The sequence below is a fragment of the Pagrus major genome, chromosome 20 (assembly GCF_040436345.1).
Source record: "Pagrus major chromosome 20, Pma_NU_1.0".
Lineage (NCBI taxonomy): Eukaryota > Metazoa > Chordata > Actinopteri > Spariformes > Sparidae > Pagrus > Pagrus major.
The window spans coordinates 20,169,702-20,186,272 of NC_133234.1; the positions used below are offsets into that span (position 1 = coordinate 20,169,702).

Consider the following 16,571-nt stretch of genomic DNA (forward strand, 5'->3'; position numbering starts at 1 on the left):
ATCGTCGTGTTTTCGTTGCCTTAGAATGAGTCTTTTATGTCCACAGAGGGAGTGAGTCCTCTTCAGAGTCCTCCATGTTGCACTGCCATGTTTCTACAGTAGTCTCCCACAAACCTGTCTCAAGAGGGGCCTTTTGCATTTCTTATGGTATTAAGTTGTTTGCAATCTGCAACCTCAGAGGAGCACTGAAGAGGCACTCGCCACCACAACATTATTTCTGACTATTGCTCTTAATCTTACTGTTACTAGCAGCACTCACTCACATGTACACACCGTGCACAAACCTCTTTTTACAAACAAATTTAGAGCATTATGTCAGTGTTTGGGTGGATGTACTTGGCTGCTCACGAAGGCATTCATAACATACGTTAATGTGTTACAATGACCGTGTAATGTGTGTGCGTGTAATGTGTGTGTGATCCCCTTACATCTCCCAGACGCAGGCAGGTCCCCAGGCTGTGTATGACGTCCTCCGCCAGGTCGGAGTGGTCCGAGTCCCACACCAGCCCGATGGACACGATCTCCGGTGAGTTCATCAGCACCCGGCGGATACGCAACACCTCCCCGCAGTTACTCTGTGATGGAGGGAGGGAGAGGAAGGGAGGGGAAAAAAGAAGAGCGTGTGATCAAACAGGTTTATTCATGCTGTGTTATGAGGCAGTGTGACAGCGGTGTACATCGCTAAAAATCATCCCTGTATTTGGCAGAGATGAACACACGTGCACGCATGCAGAAACACACACGGGATGAAGTGAACAGTAGGAGAATGAGTGGCCGAGATAAAAGGCAGGAGGGAAGCGACGATGAAAGGATTGTAAGAGAGAACGACAGAGGAAGAAGCGCTGTGCTGAGTTGTATTTGTCCCTTGGGCCTTCTGTTGAGTTCAGAACCGCGTGTTCTGAATCCTTCCTTTGAGTCATGACCCACCGCAGAGCTGGTGCACACACACACACATGCGCACACACGAGCATGCACGCAGTGCTGGCAGAGCGGGCTCGGAAACAGCCTGAGAACACCCCGGCAACCAGACACTTTGCCAAACACAACACTCGCACACGCACACATGCACAAGCACACACAGAACTCTCTCTTTGTGGGCGGCGGGCTGTCTTGCGCTGGCACCAGAGATGGCAGGAAGGTATTTTGCCAGGGTCTGCTTCTCAATTCTCAGAAAGGGACACAAACACAAGCCTGGCAGCGGCAGCCAAGCAGCACAGCAACTGAGACACAGGCTATCTGTTAGCTTAGGAGGCGTCGACGGGACACACGGCCTCAGTTAGCTCCCTGTGCTGTGTCTCTGCTGAGAACAGCCGCTGACAAGATCATTCATCAAGCGATCGTACAAACAGATTCGCTCTGCTTCATAATACAACATTGATCTTGCAGCCTCGTCTCTGAATTTTGTATGCAAATTTCTTTTCTTTGCTTTTTTCTTTTTTTTTCTCGTTGTGGCTATGCAGACCTTTCCAAGAGAGACTGAGTTATATAACAAGTGCTGCTGGTCAGAGGATACTGTAGGTTTGCAGAATGCTGATTGCGGCGTTCTCCAGAGCAAAATGAAACAACTTTAGGAAAATGTTTGTGCTTATGCTTTCTCACGACTCATACGGCAACGAAATAAAGGGACAATCCCACTTTTATCAGTGTTTTGGGAGCTGAGGATGCAGACTGAATAGTAGAATCAGGTGGAAAGTTACTGTAGTTAAAGGGCAATTCAGATGTTTTACAACTTGGATGTTATTTGTGTATTTTTAGCCATCATTTCCATCAATCATGACAATACTCAAGTTATCGCTGGGATCTAAGAAAGCTTAAAAGTCGCTACAACAAAGTCTACATCCAAATGTCGGGCGTTCCCTGCTTTTGTAAGTCTCAGAGCGCTGAGATCTGTACAAACCCATAATTCATCCAAGCTAGAAGGTCCCTGAAGTGGACTTTCTGTAGACTTTCAGAGAGTCAGCTTGGGGTGAGGGTTTGAATTGTGATGGCCAGAAACAATTTTAAGCCAATCATGACAAATATACAGAAGTACAGGCTATAGTGGTAATCAAAAAGCATTACAGTATATTATAGTAGTCCTGAGGCCTGTTTATCGCCGGCTTATATCGCCTTGCAATGTCGCACCTATCTACGTACATATGAGCGATCAGTAGACGAGGTTTAAACCAAGCCAAGAAGCCAGTCAGATTATCTAAGCTACTAAAATATGAAAAATGTGTAAGTCGCTACCGGCAAAGGAGAAAAAGTTCTTCTTGAATAGAAAATTCTCCTCCTCTCTAGATGCAGGCAATTAATTTGGTGAGTATAAAGTTTTAGGTAATCAAATCTATGGAGATGAAGCCCAGAGAGCTGTTTAATAAAACAGCAGGAGACGAAATTGCAACATTCGCTGATACATTTGTGGTTCATGCGTGGTTAAATAGTTGTTTTCCGTTGTTGTTTCTTGTCATTAGTTAAACGTGTCAAGAAGGGAATACTGATCATGTTGCAAATTGCAGCGTGCATGTTTGAAAAATAGGTTATAACATATGAAATGAGTTTTGAAGTATGATTTTGAGATATTTACTGCTTTATACTTTTATTTTGCTGCATATAAGAGAGAAACTACTTCTGCCACTTTTACTTTTGACTGTTAAACTGCAGTTACTACTTATCTTGCTGGATTTTACATATAAAACACAGAGACAACACATTCATGTACATGGCACCTTTCAAGAGCAAGAATGTCGGAGAGTGCCGGAAAGGATTCGGTGTTGAAGATGATCAAACAGTACACACTCATGCTACGCACTCAAACGTCTCTTCAAACCCCTCTAGCTTAATTTCAAATGCATCCTTAAAAGTTCTAAATAGTTATCTAATACTAGGAGAATTTCACATATTAACACATCATTTCATTTAATACTTAATATCAGATCTAATACGAGGGAAAAATTAGACGAGACCGAGCCATCAAAGAGGGAGCGAGGGGCCCCCCACACGGACCCCCCGGCAACACAGCTGGAAGCCCCAGTGGGAGGCAGTGGAGGAAAATCTAATTGAATCTTGACCTTAAAATTGAAAGTCAAATGGAAACATGGATCGAGATAATCGTGACGCCCTTAATATGAAGAACGCTCAAATCAGCTCCGCCTCAAGCAGCTACAATATTAAAAGCTGCTGTAAGTGTCATTTTCTTATTAAAATAAGTGTTAAATAGCTCTGCGTTCCAGCAGTAATCACTGTGCGGTGAGTGTTTGGTCGGTAACTCACGTCTCTCCTCCTCCTGCTCAAGCAGTAAAAGAGAAGATACATTTTCTGGTATCCCTGCCCGCTTTATCCAATCAGGACAGAGAACTCTATGAAGAGGCAGTCCTGTCTGCTCGGGACGACTTATACTACCAAACAGGCCGAGCGATGAAGATGGCTTAAAGAAAAGAAAGAGGGAAAGAGAGCTGCCTCGGAAAAAAAGAAAGGAGTCGTGCAAGTGTAAGCAACTTAAAACACGGTAGTTAAAGACAACCGTACAGACGGAAACACTAAAAACTTATTTGACGTTTTCTTTGTGCTGATTTTATTCACCGTGTTGCTTTGCTATCATCTTCAATGAACCAAATCTACCCAGCAACAACACGTTCCCATTAGTCTGAGGCTCAACAGGTAAATAAAATCATCAAACATGCATTTAAGATGAACTAAATGTTACATTTTAAAGTAAGATCATGAAAAAGGACAATTTTATTATATGAAAGCTAGTGCGTGATGCAGGTTAGAAGATATCGCCAGATCATAATTGGTGCACCAATATATGCAGCATCACTTTTTCCAACCAAGCCCAGTTAAAATCTCTCATGCGAACTTATAAAATGTATCTAATTGGCTGCCAAAACAGGTTTGCATGACCCTCAAGTAAAAAACGAGTATTTTCACATTTTGATGTTACTTTAAAACTAGTAGAAAAACTGAAAACTTCTCCCACTGCAGCATCCATGTAATTAATTAATTAAATTCACTTCAGCTGTTAACCGACCGTCTTCACACTTCCCTCTGTCAACTCTTTGGCACCAAGCAAACATCTTCACACTCTCCTATCTTCAATCTGGCACCTACAGCATCTTCCAGCAGCCTCGCCGCCATCCACATACCATCGCTTTGTTTGAGCAAAGCCCTGCGTGGTATTAACAAAAGATCAGCGCTGCGAGTGATGGAAGATAAACAGAGACAGGTTTGTGTGGGTCCCGCAGGACTGCGCACACAACGTCAGCGTTTGGGCCGTGAATAATCTAATGGTGCGTGTGAGTGTGGCTGCAGCGGCGGAGTTTGTGGTGGCGCTGCTGCTGCTGCTGCTGTGTGAGGCAGCTGAGGAGGCGCTTTGTGCGGATACTTTGGCAGAGAGGGCTGGTCGAGCGCGGCCAAGCTGGATCTGTTCAGCAGCAGCACTTTCCCATGTGGCAGCAGAGAACAGACCTGCAGAACAAAGGCATCAATCCTCCGTCCACCTCCGTCAATACCTACACCTCTTCTTTCTTTCTCTGTCTGTAATCTCTCTTCACTTTCTTCACTCTAACAGTTTTCCCCGACAGGTTTAACATTATTTTTTCCCCAGCGCAGCCGAACGCTCTTTTGTTTTCTGCCACAAGAAGAGGACGATCGTTATGGTTTACTGTAAAGGAGGTCGATGACGACGAGTCGGAAAACGCTTCCGGTAATAGAAAGTGAGGAGAAAAATGGGAGAAAAATGCAAATGAGATGCTGATTATGTAACGCAGACGCGGCGAGAAAGAAGGAGGGAAAAACAAACAAAGACATGATGAAACTGCCAAAGTGGTAACACTGCACATTCTATTTTTAAAAACTGAATTTCACCCGACTTTTAGTTATTTTTATCAATCCAACTTTTGACTTTGGAAAAAACAGAAATTAGCAGATTCTTTTGGGGTTTTTATAGATTGAATATCAATATTGATATTGCAGCAGCATTGTAGGGATGACTCCTGGTCTTTAACAAAATATTATCACAATGAGATTTCTGTGAAATAATCACTGATGATGTGAAAATACTGAGTAAGTTGGTAAAGGACAGTATAAGAACAAGTAGAACAGTCTGGTGGGTTCAGAAAATGACATCAATTAACTGAAATGCAGATTTTAAACCAAGACAAACCAAAGTGTGTGTGTGTGTGTGTGTGTGTGTGTGTGTGTGTGTGTGTGTGTGTGTGTACATGTGTGTGTGCGTGCACTCACAGGGCAGTTGCGCAGGTCTCCCATGTTGCTGGCGTTGCGGAGCAGCTCTCCAAACATGTCCGGTGTGGGTTTCTCTCTGCACTCTAGCATCCTCACTGCCTGGTTACTGCAGCATTGAACACAAAAACAGCACGTTGACACACTCTGTGAACGTGTACGCTGCTCACAATGAGACCAAAGCTTCATTTTACAGGTCTGCACATTTCATTGTAAGAAGGTGGTGATTTACCAAGTAAGATATTCAAATTTCTTTTTTAAATTACCCCCAATGTACCATAACATTGGGCTCAAATTGTATTTAAAAATACCTCAACACCATTCAAATATAATATTCTGCTATTTTCCAGAAATCAGTTAATAACTAGCTGGTAATTTATTTAATACATTTCCAGGAAACTTCCAACTAGCTTCTGTCTAACTTCCCCTCAGCGTGCTACTCCATTGAAGTGATTTGTCGCAGCTTCACCCTGAACCAAACGTCTGAAGGTAAGTAAAGTAAAAGTAAAAGTACATTTTTGAACCATTTCATTTTCACCAATTTCTATCACTTCAGCAACTTTGGAACAATTTTTTTTACAGTTAGGCTTCATATAATTGCTAATTTCCAACAAATACAACTTAATGATCAAGAATCAAGTTCGGGGAGTTTAGGAAAATGGTTGCAAAGTTGGACTGACCTGCTGAAGTGATGGAAATTGATGAAAATGTTAATGGTTAAAAATTTAATTGAATTTACTGACCTGCAGAAGTTGAGCAGAAACTTTAATCTAGTGGCCTGCTGAGGGGAAGTTAGACAGAAACTAGCTGGAAGTTAAAGTAGCATGGTTAGCAAATGTTAGCTAGAAACTAGTCTTTCCTGTGTGAGAAGCTGTGAAACAGAATCCACATTCTGACTCCTCTCTGGCATATTATGATCTTTGACCTTCATGAAGTGTTTGAGATAAAAGAAAATATCCCTCCAGGGAGCAATAACAGTACAGAATCATCATTATTGTTCTTAAAGGAGAAGTTTATGTACAACTAATAATTTGATGACAGAAGCTTAACTCGTGGAACAAAACATTGTTTCTGAGACAATCTCTTTCAGCAAGGCTTACACAGCGACACTGAGCTGCAATTATCCCCTTTAAGAACAGTCGTCCTCTGAAGGACAAACTCAAATATACGTTATTGTTGTTGTTGTTGTCGTCGTTATAATCTGTGAATACCAAATGAACTCATGCAGCTCAGCACCATGTATGGGATTATGTGCGCAATGAATCAGCATTGTTTTGTTTCTGGTGGAGTATTCCTTTAAGAATAACGATTTTAAAAAAAACATCCAAATCTCTCCCTCTCCTCCCCCCTCTCCTCTCCCCTCTCCTCTCCCTCACCCCTTCCATTAGCCTGACATGAACTCAACCTCTTCTCTACTCTCATTCAGTTTCGACCTCTCCTCTTCGAGACGCGCAGGCAGATGTGAGGCTACGAAGGCAGAAAACAACAACAACAACGCAGCAGGCGGAAACACACTTGTTTACTTGTGTCTGACTCGTGCTCGAACCAGACGTTTGTTTTGTATTGTTGTTGCCCTCTGATTATCTTACTCATGTTGACTTTTGCATATTTGGCTATCTCGACTGTAAACAACAGGCTCCACTAAGGGTAAAAATAGCTTGGCAGCGCTAACAGGCACAAACACAGAGCGGTGGCACCGCTGTGCCCCACAACTACCTTGACACAGTGTGTTTATTTGTACTTTTGCCCCCCATTCATCCCTCTATTTCCTCTGCCGTGTTCTATTTCCAAAAGGCATACGGAGTGATATATCCTCTTATTTCCTCATTCGCAGTCTTTCCGACCCACTGTTCCACTTATAGATTTATGTCGCCCCCTGGGTCTACTGAATCAAACAGCTGATTGATTACTTCCCCTGTTCCTTATTTCATTGACTGAGAGCGTGTGCGAGTTTTATGTAACAGCTCTGAGGATGCACACACACGCGCACATGCGTCTCCTCGCCTGTGGATTTACCTGCGCTTAGCGTCTACCTGGACACTGGAAGAGATATTAAGCTCACCTGCTCTTGCATATGCATTATCGTACACGTGTGTGCATAATGTGTGCGTGTGTTCGCAGTTCAGCAGGGACCCGCGAAGGGAAGAAGAGAACACGCTGTACCTTCCTTTACTGCCACCCAGCCTCAGCTTGCTGCCAGATTTACTGCAGTGTGTGTGTGTGTGTGTGTGTGTGTGTGTGTGTGTGTGTGTGTAGGTGTGTGTCTGGTCTTACCAGAGGGATGTAGTGGAGATGTAATGAACCATCTGAATGAAGGGCAAGGGGTCTGATGTGGCTCCACAGCTGTTACACACACACTGCAAACACAAAAGCATCCTCAGATTCATCGGAGGACATAAAAAAATGTTTGCGTGGGCGGTTATTTTTTCTGATTGACAGCTCGGTAACGCTCTCCTACCTGTTCGAACAGCGTCATGGCAAACTTCTGGTGTGGTATGCAGTGTTTGGCTGTGCAGATGTCCTCTCTGCTCTCCGCGCTGATGTGGAAGTGGATACGCATCAAGAGATTCTCCTGAAGGAACACACGAGGCAAAGTGGGCATCAATTAATATGTGTGTTGTGTGGTAAGTTGGCATATGTGCTTGTTTATATTGTATACATATGTACAGTGTGTGTGTGTGTCTGTGTGTGTGTGGGTTTGATCGTTCCTCTCTGTTGGTGCTCTTGTTAATCTGACCGTGGGAGCAGCATCTATATTTCATAAGAAGCCGACGGATTCCCTGACTGAACACATTTACTACCAATCGATCAGACAGCGCCTCTCATGCACACACATAAAACACACACACACACACTGTGGAGGTCCTTAAGGCAGAGAGAAAGCGGCAGAGAAAGAGACCGAAAGTGGCTGCAAGAAAGCAACAGGAAGGGCTGCAGAGAGGGAGACGACGAGTGAAAATGATAAAACCTGTGACTAATGACATTCCCTCGTCTTAATTTTCCCCCTTCAACAAATGATAAAAGTCAATTCCCAAAACGAGACACACACCATTCGAAAAAAAAGCTCCGCTTTGCTTCTGAGGAGCTAAAATCCAAATTAAACGTGATAAAAGAACATCAGAGAATTCAAAATCTGGGAATCCCCAAACCTGTGATACTTTCATAATAACTTCTTTCAGACAGTTAATATGGGTTTTTTTTTCCATCTATCTTTAATCAAGAGCGTGGTCTTTTTATTTGAGAGCATGACTCACAGATTTCATGATCAGATTTTTTAACTCCTTCCCTCAAAGCCCTGCCTGCACTCTTGGTTTGCTTCTGCTCTATGCTTTGCACTCAGACATACTGTAGGTGCTTGAGCAGATTTCTAGCGTTCCAGTTTTTTCCTGTCAAAAACCTTGTCAAAATTCCCCATGAGGTGTAGTGTTTACCAATGAAATGATCAGCAATCTGCCAGACTCCCATTTCTGACTCATAAAGCCGATGTCGATCTCCTCTCTAGCACACCAACGAGAGGCTGCTGAAGCTATTAGAGCAAAAGAAAAACTGTAGGTGCTCGTATATTTTATACTGTATATTAGAGGTCAGGTGTGTGGGATTTGGTGGTGTCTAGACCGCAACTGAACCACTCAGTCTCAGCCTCTGCTGTGGTGGTCGCTATGACCCGACACCTGGATTCATGCTTTTCTTTCCTGCATTCATCTGAAGTCATGTTTCTCTCTTTTAGCTCTGTTTTTGGTCTCTACCACATCCTGAGCGAACCGTCTTGCTCAGCTCTTCGGCTGCTAAATGCTCCGCTGTGTTCACCAGCTTGTCACTAACTGCTTCTGTCTTCTGTGCAGCGCTGTGCAGGAAGTGTACAGAGAGTTTTTAAGAGCTTATTTGCTAAAAACAGGCGTCCGTGGCGCCTTGAGAGCGATGAGAGTGAACCAAAACAAGAAGCTGAAACTCGCTGTAAAGCTCCATAAACTGAGGGGAGCTGATTTGATAATTATCCGTAGGTCCAGCACTACAACCGACCGCCTTTCACATTATCAGATTGTTTTCATATTATCCTTTTAAACGTTATTATGAGAGTATTTGCTGCAAAAACCCACATAGAGCTTCTCTGCACATACAATTAGTGAGGGATTACTTTAAATTAATCATCTTAAACAACACATTAGCAGGTGTGGTTAGATACAAAATACAATATTTAATTTATTATCATTTTAAAATACAAGGTTTCTATAATGATACAGTTTTTTAGTAATTTATGCTACCACTAAAAACAGAAATGATATGGATGGATTAATAATTAATCTGAGTTGAGGAGTCTTGTAACCTGAGGATAAAGCTGTTCTGTAGTCTGGTACTTCTGTATGTTTTGCCAGACAGCAGCAGGGTGAACAGACTGTGGCGGGGTGGGTGTCGTCTTTCAGTGTCTAGTATCTTAAAGAACATCATCATAATAACCCGCTGCAGAGCCTCCCTGTCCAGGGCCGTGCACAAAAAACGTGCCAGTTTGTGAGCTTACAGGTACAAGGGATGGACAAAGTAACACGGTACACCTGACAATATACAGTGTGATGAACCAGTCAAGTTGAATGGATATCGTCGGTCTCCTGAAGGTTTCAGACTGCAGTGAAGAGTTCCTCAGACATTTACTCAGATAAACCTTCAGGCAACCCCTCACCTCTCCTGTATACGTGTGTGTGTGTGTGTGATTGTGCCCATGTTGTGTCTCAGACTCACAAAGCACTCGGCAGCGTCGTCCATGATACCCAGCTGAAAGCGTTGCTCGTCTTGGAAAGTCTTGGCCAGAGCGCTCCGCAGTGCATCTGATGGCAGCACACGCTCGCTGCTGAACTGGAACTGAGCAAAGATACTCTGCACACACACAGACACACACACACACACACACGGAGAAAGAGAGAGAAATCCATTAGTGCTTTATTTCACTGCTACACTCTGCCGTAAATGCTTTCCCCTGCATTGTTTGAGTTGAATCTCACAGAAAGCGTCCGCGCCCACATGTATATATTTATGTGTTTGCGTATTTATTTCAGCAGAACTCTCTAAACACATTTGTCCTGTAAATCGGCACCTTGTTCCGTCAACTGACCCATAAAACAGAAGCAGTGGAACTTGTTGTCAACTTGTCAGGAACCAAAGTGCTGCACAAAAAAAAACAAAAAACCCCAGACTGGACTAAAACAAACGCCGCAGCCGAGCTGCGCAGCACAGCTGGCCTCGATATCAGACCATATCAATAATAAATGGCATTTGTAGTGCACTTTTCTCCTACAAAAAACAGCTCTCAGAGTGCTTTGTAGCGGTAAAATAGAACCAAATCAAACTGTTGCAGGGGGCTCGGAGAGAAAGCTAGGCCACTGAAGTGTGTTTTGAGGGCAGCGTTCAGAGCCTGAGCAGGAGGGTCAGTCAGTTTGGAGAGGACAGAGATGTTTACACTGTTTACATCCACACGGGACCAGGCAGCTGCCAGATTATGACCCCATATAGTGTCATCATAGTTATTATTATTAAACCCGTCGATTTTGTCCTGTTCGTTTCTCCCGTTAGTTAAAAATAAATCTCGAAAACTACATGACATAATACGTCACCCACTGCTTTGTGGACTACTGTTTTAAATCCTCGAGTTTGGCATTACAGCTGGCGCCATCTTGGTTTTTTTGGAGCCAGGAGTGACCATATCTGGATGAGAGGTTGATGTCAGGGTTTGATTTTTTAGTTCTCTCATTTCCTGTTTTATTTTGTAGGTTCTTTCCTCATGTGTCATGTTTTGCTCTACACTTCCTGTCTTTGTCTTTTTCCTACCCTTTTCCCTGTTCACCCCTGTTTCATTAGTTAATTATAGTGCACATGTGGTGTTGGAATAATTGTAAAAATGTATTTCCAGCTGGGTAAATTTACATGAACACCTTCTTAAGTCGGAGCAAAAAACTCATGACATCCAACATATGACGCTGAAATCATCTTGTAATCCACCGGAGACGTCCCTGCTCCCAGGTAAGGAATCACCACTCTTAACTATGAGGTGTTAAAGTAAAATAACTTTTTCCTGGATTAGTTAAGGAATGGATATAACACAGGCTACACCCATATTTCCACCTTAAGCCACCTTTCTGACATTTTGAAATGACAAATTCTCCAAATTGTATACATAAAACCTGAAAAATACTCTCTAATCCAAACAATATGATCATAACTCACTTGAAATTTTGCAGAAAACAAAACATCAGGACTTTTACTATTACTACTACTATACTTTTACTATCTCAAATGTGTACATTTATATCATTATGATGCCTTAGTGGAATACTGTGCTCTCTGAGGGCTTTCTAGGTATTGTTATTGTTATTGTAGTACCAGAGAGCACAGTCCTAGAAGTTACTGTTTTCTGTGGGGTTGATCCAGGCTGATCTGTACTTTAAATGCAGACTAAACATGAGTACAAGCGGTAGCATTCATTCAAACAGAGGCAGCCAGAGTAACTAAGTGAGCCCGGGCTGAAGAGAGCTGCAGACGTCTAAAAATGGGAGAGATAAAAGCATGGATAACTTCCTCCCAGATTGCCAACGGTAAAAAAATGACCTATTTTTTTGTTGGTTAGAATTCTAAGCTGCAAAAAAAAAAAGAAAAAAAAAAGCAAAACCGAGCAACTACTTTTGACCAAAACTAAAAGAGCCCAAGACAGAAATAAACAGGAGTCAGGGTGACATGTCAGAGCGGTGGTTGGTGCTCTGCTGGTTTTTCTGTCCCAGCGGTAATTCAATCACTGATTAGACGGCTGAACTGGAAACCAGCAGGTGCTCTGTGTCCCGAAGACTGAGAAACAGTGTATTAAATGACAGGCAGATATTATAACACAGGCACATTTTATCAGCCTGCGGTGTCAAATAAAGCTCGAGGATTCAGCAGAAATGTAAATACATCTGTGACATGACTTTTTTGGGTAGAGTTTTTGATGATTAATGTGTGATTAATATATTAAAACATAATTTACAGAGTTGCAAAGCGGAACGTGGAAATAATTACAACAAAATCATCACGCAGAGGCTCACTGCTATTATCTAACAGTTGTAAAACATCCACAAACTGGCATCTAAATGGTTTAAAATCATGAAATAAGAAGAAATGTGTAAGTACATGACGCAGGTCAGAGAGACACTGTGACTGAGCTAATGTGGAAGTCGGACAGCAGCGCTGATGGAAAATTACAGCTCAGTCACTGCTGGTTACAAGAGTCCTTTCAGTAGTTAACACAATGGCCCTGTGTTAAGAAAATGTGCTTAATTAGTGTTAGTTGTAAAAGCACAGTGCATTAATCACGAGCCAATCAGTGCTTGGATAAAAAGGCCAGTGTAAGTGAAGTTAAGAACCAAAACCTGCTCCTTAAAAAGTGGAAGAAATGTTCATGGACAAGTTATTTTAATGTTATGTTTCGTCACGTTCGCCAGCTTCCTTCATCACTCTTTGACGCATCATCTGTTTTCCGAGAAGTTATAGCGACAGGCGAGCAAACGAAACCCACCGTAACCTTGACTAAAATTACAGATTCCTCAAGGTTGGAACATTGTTAAAAATTTGGCACAACTCAACTTAATATATAACAAAGGCCGAGTCATTTTTAGACATTTTTATATGGAAATATTACATTAATATATCTTTAAAACGTGTTGAAGGTCAGCAAAAGACCCTGGTCCTGGTTAAATATTGGAGGAGTCGACGTTGACTGAAAAGAGCGCGCCACAGATTTAGCTTTCAACATTTACAGCTTGTTCGCCTGTGTAGCAGAGCTGCATGCGCAACAGACCAACATATGTAATTAATGGACAAGGCAGCGTGGCTCCGTGCCTCGTGCTGAAAAGTGAGATCATTTCAACTCCTGAAAATAGCTTGAAACCACGATTAGGGTGTAAGAAAGGAGCAGCCGCATGCCTGTGCCATAGTAAAACAATGGTTTCGCTGGCGACGTGTTTCTAGCGATGCGTCTCACTGTGATCGACCTCTGAGACCTGAAAACATACTTTGTCGCTCTCCTTTGAGGCATGAAGTTCTGACTTTTTCCCTGACTAAATGTTGGCAACGTATGTTTCTGCAAACCATTCATACGTCCAAACTTAACATTTCTTTATGCTCAGTTTTTAATCTAATGTTGTGGCAGCGGTGCTTAAAGTCTGGTTAGGTTAAAGCACAAAAACCACTTGGTTAGGTTTAGGAAAAGATCATGTTTTGGCTGGTGTTGTTGCCATAAACACCTAGAAATTGTTGGATTGTCTTCTTAAAAATACCCCCAACGTCTCGGTAAAAATATCGTATCAGATTAGATCGCATTGGATCATAACGTATCAGCGGTTTGTAGAAATTTAGCTTAGGTTGAAGCACCTGTTGTGGCTGCCTGAACTCAACCTCTTCTACTGAACATGACATGAAGGGAAATGAGGATCTTCCAGCCTGGTATACATCTCGTGTGACATTTAGACAAGTTAACAATTGCTTGAGTTGTTTGTTGAACTTAATCACAAAGTTTTTATCCACCCCCTTTTTTTTTTTTTTTTAACGTCAGAAGCCATATTTGATATTTCGGAAGCAGTTTACCAAGATGGCTGTGATCACATGGTGAGAAAATGTTATAAAACAAAAAAAAAAAGGCTTCAGTCTGTGAGTGTGGCAGAGAGAGGGCTGGCAATGGGAAAGGTAATGCAGTCGTACTGACAGGGAGTGTGTGTGTGTGTGTGAGAGTGTGTGTGTGTGTGTGTGTGCGTGTGTGTGCGTGTGTGTGAGTGTGTGTGTGTGTGTGTGAAAGAGAGAGAGAGAAAGAGAAAGGGAAACAGAGAAAAAGAGAAGAGGAAAAAGGGACTGTGCGAGCAATAGGGTGTGTGTGTCCGTGAGTGTGGGAGAGTGTGTGTGTGTGTGTGTGTGTGTGTGTGTGTGTGTGTGTGTGTGTGTGTTATGGTGGCTGTGCTGACTGCAGCAATGCGCCAAGGAGAATGGAGGGGGAATATACCCTACAGAGAGAGGGAGGGAGGGAGGAGAACAGGGAGGGATGAGGCAGAGTGAGTAAGAGAGGGAGGTGTGTGTGCTTGCATGTGTGTGTGCGTATGTGTGTTTGTGTGTGTGTGTGTGTGAAGACATGAGCAATCTCCACCAACTCCTATATTCATTCATCTTTCTCTTTTCTTCTCTCCCACTTTCTCCCTTTTTCTTCTTCTCTCTTCCTATTCTGTGCCGTGTGTGTGTGTGTGCGTTCAGGTATCTGCGTCTTGTGTGTGTGTGCGTGTGTGCGTGTGTGTGTGTGTGGTGAGAGAGATAAAGTGTTGCAGTGATTTCTAGAGGGATAGCCACAGGCAGCCTCTGAACTTCTGTTTACTACAAGGGCGGGCGTCTTTATCTGCTGCAGATAAACCCCCCGAATTTGCACACAATCCCTCCAAAATAAAAGAAATCCATAATCGCAATTTATCCCCGAAAAAAATGGATGTTTGAAAAATTTAACACGCCGTTAAAGTTCATTTGGTGCGTTGTCTCGCCCGGTTATTCAGAGACTTTTATCTGCCTTGCCGTGGGGAGCGCAGCTACAAACAGAGCGTAAGAACAACGTTACATCTGTTGGTTCGTGAGAGCCAGTGACAGGACGCTTAATGCAAACTGACGGGAAATGCGAACACTTAACACGGTGACAATACCTTTGATTCGTACACCCACAGCTGACTAGCACACAACACACCCACAAGCCTCACAAGTGTGTGTGTGTGTGTGTGTGTGTAGCATCCCAGCACCGTAAGACAGATTTGTGAGCACAAGGTGCATGTGTGTAGCAGCCTAACGTGTGCAGCATGCAAGTAAGATTTGTGTGCATGCGTAGGTGAGCCTGTGTGTGTGTGTCTGTGTGTGTGTGTGTGTGTGTGTGTGTGTGTGTGTGTAGCTTTCCCAGCGTGGGCTCTGCTAGCTCAGCGCTTTCAGCCAGCCAATTAATTACAGAGAAGCGCTGGAGACAGAACAGCGTGTAGAACACACACATCGACACTGCTACACACACACACACACACTCACAGACACACACACACACACACTACTACACAGCACATCACACACAACACCTCCCTCCACTCAGACACATATTTGTCATCATTGATGCAACAAATGGCTGGAGCAGAGCTGCATAAGGCTCGTTCATTATGAGGGCTTCATGATGTTACAGATCTTCATCTTCTGTTTGGTTTATTTTCTCTCAGCAGAGATTCAACCTGAAACCGCTTTGTGAAGCCGTTCTGTGCCGTTTCCGAACGCTTAATGTGAGGCGGCTCTTTACTGGGAAGAAAGTGTCTGGTGCATCGTACGTGATGTGTTTTACACGATGGTGGAAGAAGAGAATAAAATACAAGGGATGCACCATGGGGGTTTTTTCAGCCGAAGCTGATAACTGATAATTAGCTGCTTTACGTGGCCGATACAGATAAGATAAGCGATAATTTCACATTTTTTAATTTTAAGAGGTGTGCTATGTAGTTTTGGGGAAGAATTTTTAATCAGAAAAGAAAAATTGACTTTGACTTTTTACGTCTAAACAAACTGACGTTAAAGGACAACACAATTTCATACTGTTTTACTTTGTTTATATGTGGCGGACCCTGCCACCTTTCTAGCTTCAAACAGTGATCTGGAGACCTTATTTTCCTCTGAGAGCAGCTTGTTTATTCACTTATGGAAAAGACAAATATTTTCAAGTTTCCACGGCTCTAATAAAATGTGCCCGACTCCACTTCTTCCATCCTCTCTGAACACTTAAGGATCATTTACTGCAAATTACAATCATGTAATATTATTAATTATCAACATTATTCTCATTTTCGCGTTCATACTTTTATTTTGGGTCAAATATTTGCCGGTTCCAGCTTCTTAAATGTGAGCATTTGCCGCTTTTCTTTGTCATTTATGAAAGTGGATGAACAGTCTTTTGGGTTTTGAACAAAAGAAGCAAGATGCAAAAAAAAAGGTTTTGACATTTTATGGACTAAACAATCAATCATGAAAATAACTGGCAGATGAATTAATAATTAAAGTAATCGCTTGCTGTGAAGAAGAGTAGAGTTTAGTCTAGAAAGGAAATTATTGTGAGAAAAAGGATGAATAGAAGGAGAGGATATTTAAAACAAAGAAAAGAGGTAACAAAACCAAAGAAAGGGAAACGAGCGTGAACTATATTCTTTATTTCGTGGCATCTAACAGTTTTCTTTTTTCTTTTATCTCTTTGTATTTCCATTTAACTCTGTTGTATCTTAGATAAAAGCTTCCCATATTCAATTGTAAATAATTGAGTACAAAGTTAGAAAAGAAAACCCTGAAGA

The 16,571-nt window shown here is 42.5% G+C and overlaps 1 protein-coding gene across 1 annotated transcript in view; it reads right to left on the bottom strand.

Moving 5' to 3' along the window:
* Nucleotides 1-16,571, bottom strand: part of LOC141015963 (ubiquitin carboxyl-terminal hydrolase 54-like) — a 43,074-nt gene that overhangs the window by 14,147 nt on the left and 12,356 nt on the right. The window contains exons 3-7 of the mRNA XM_073490191.1: nucleotides 9,955-10,089; nucleotides 7,679-7,792; nucleotides 7,495-7,577; nucleotides 5,224-5,329; nucleotides 429-575 (exon numbers count right to left, since the gene is read on the bottom strand). Of these exons, the coding sequence (XP_073346292.1) occupies nucleotides 429-575; nucleotides 5,224-5,329; nucleotides 7,495-7,577; nucleotides 7,679-7,792; nucleotides 9,955-10,089 (585 nt within the window). The remainder of the gene's footprint in view (nucleotides 1-428; nucleotides 576-5,223; nucleotides 5,330-7,494; nucleotides 7,578-7,678; nucleotides 7,793-9,954; nucleotides 10,090-16,571) is intronic.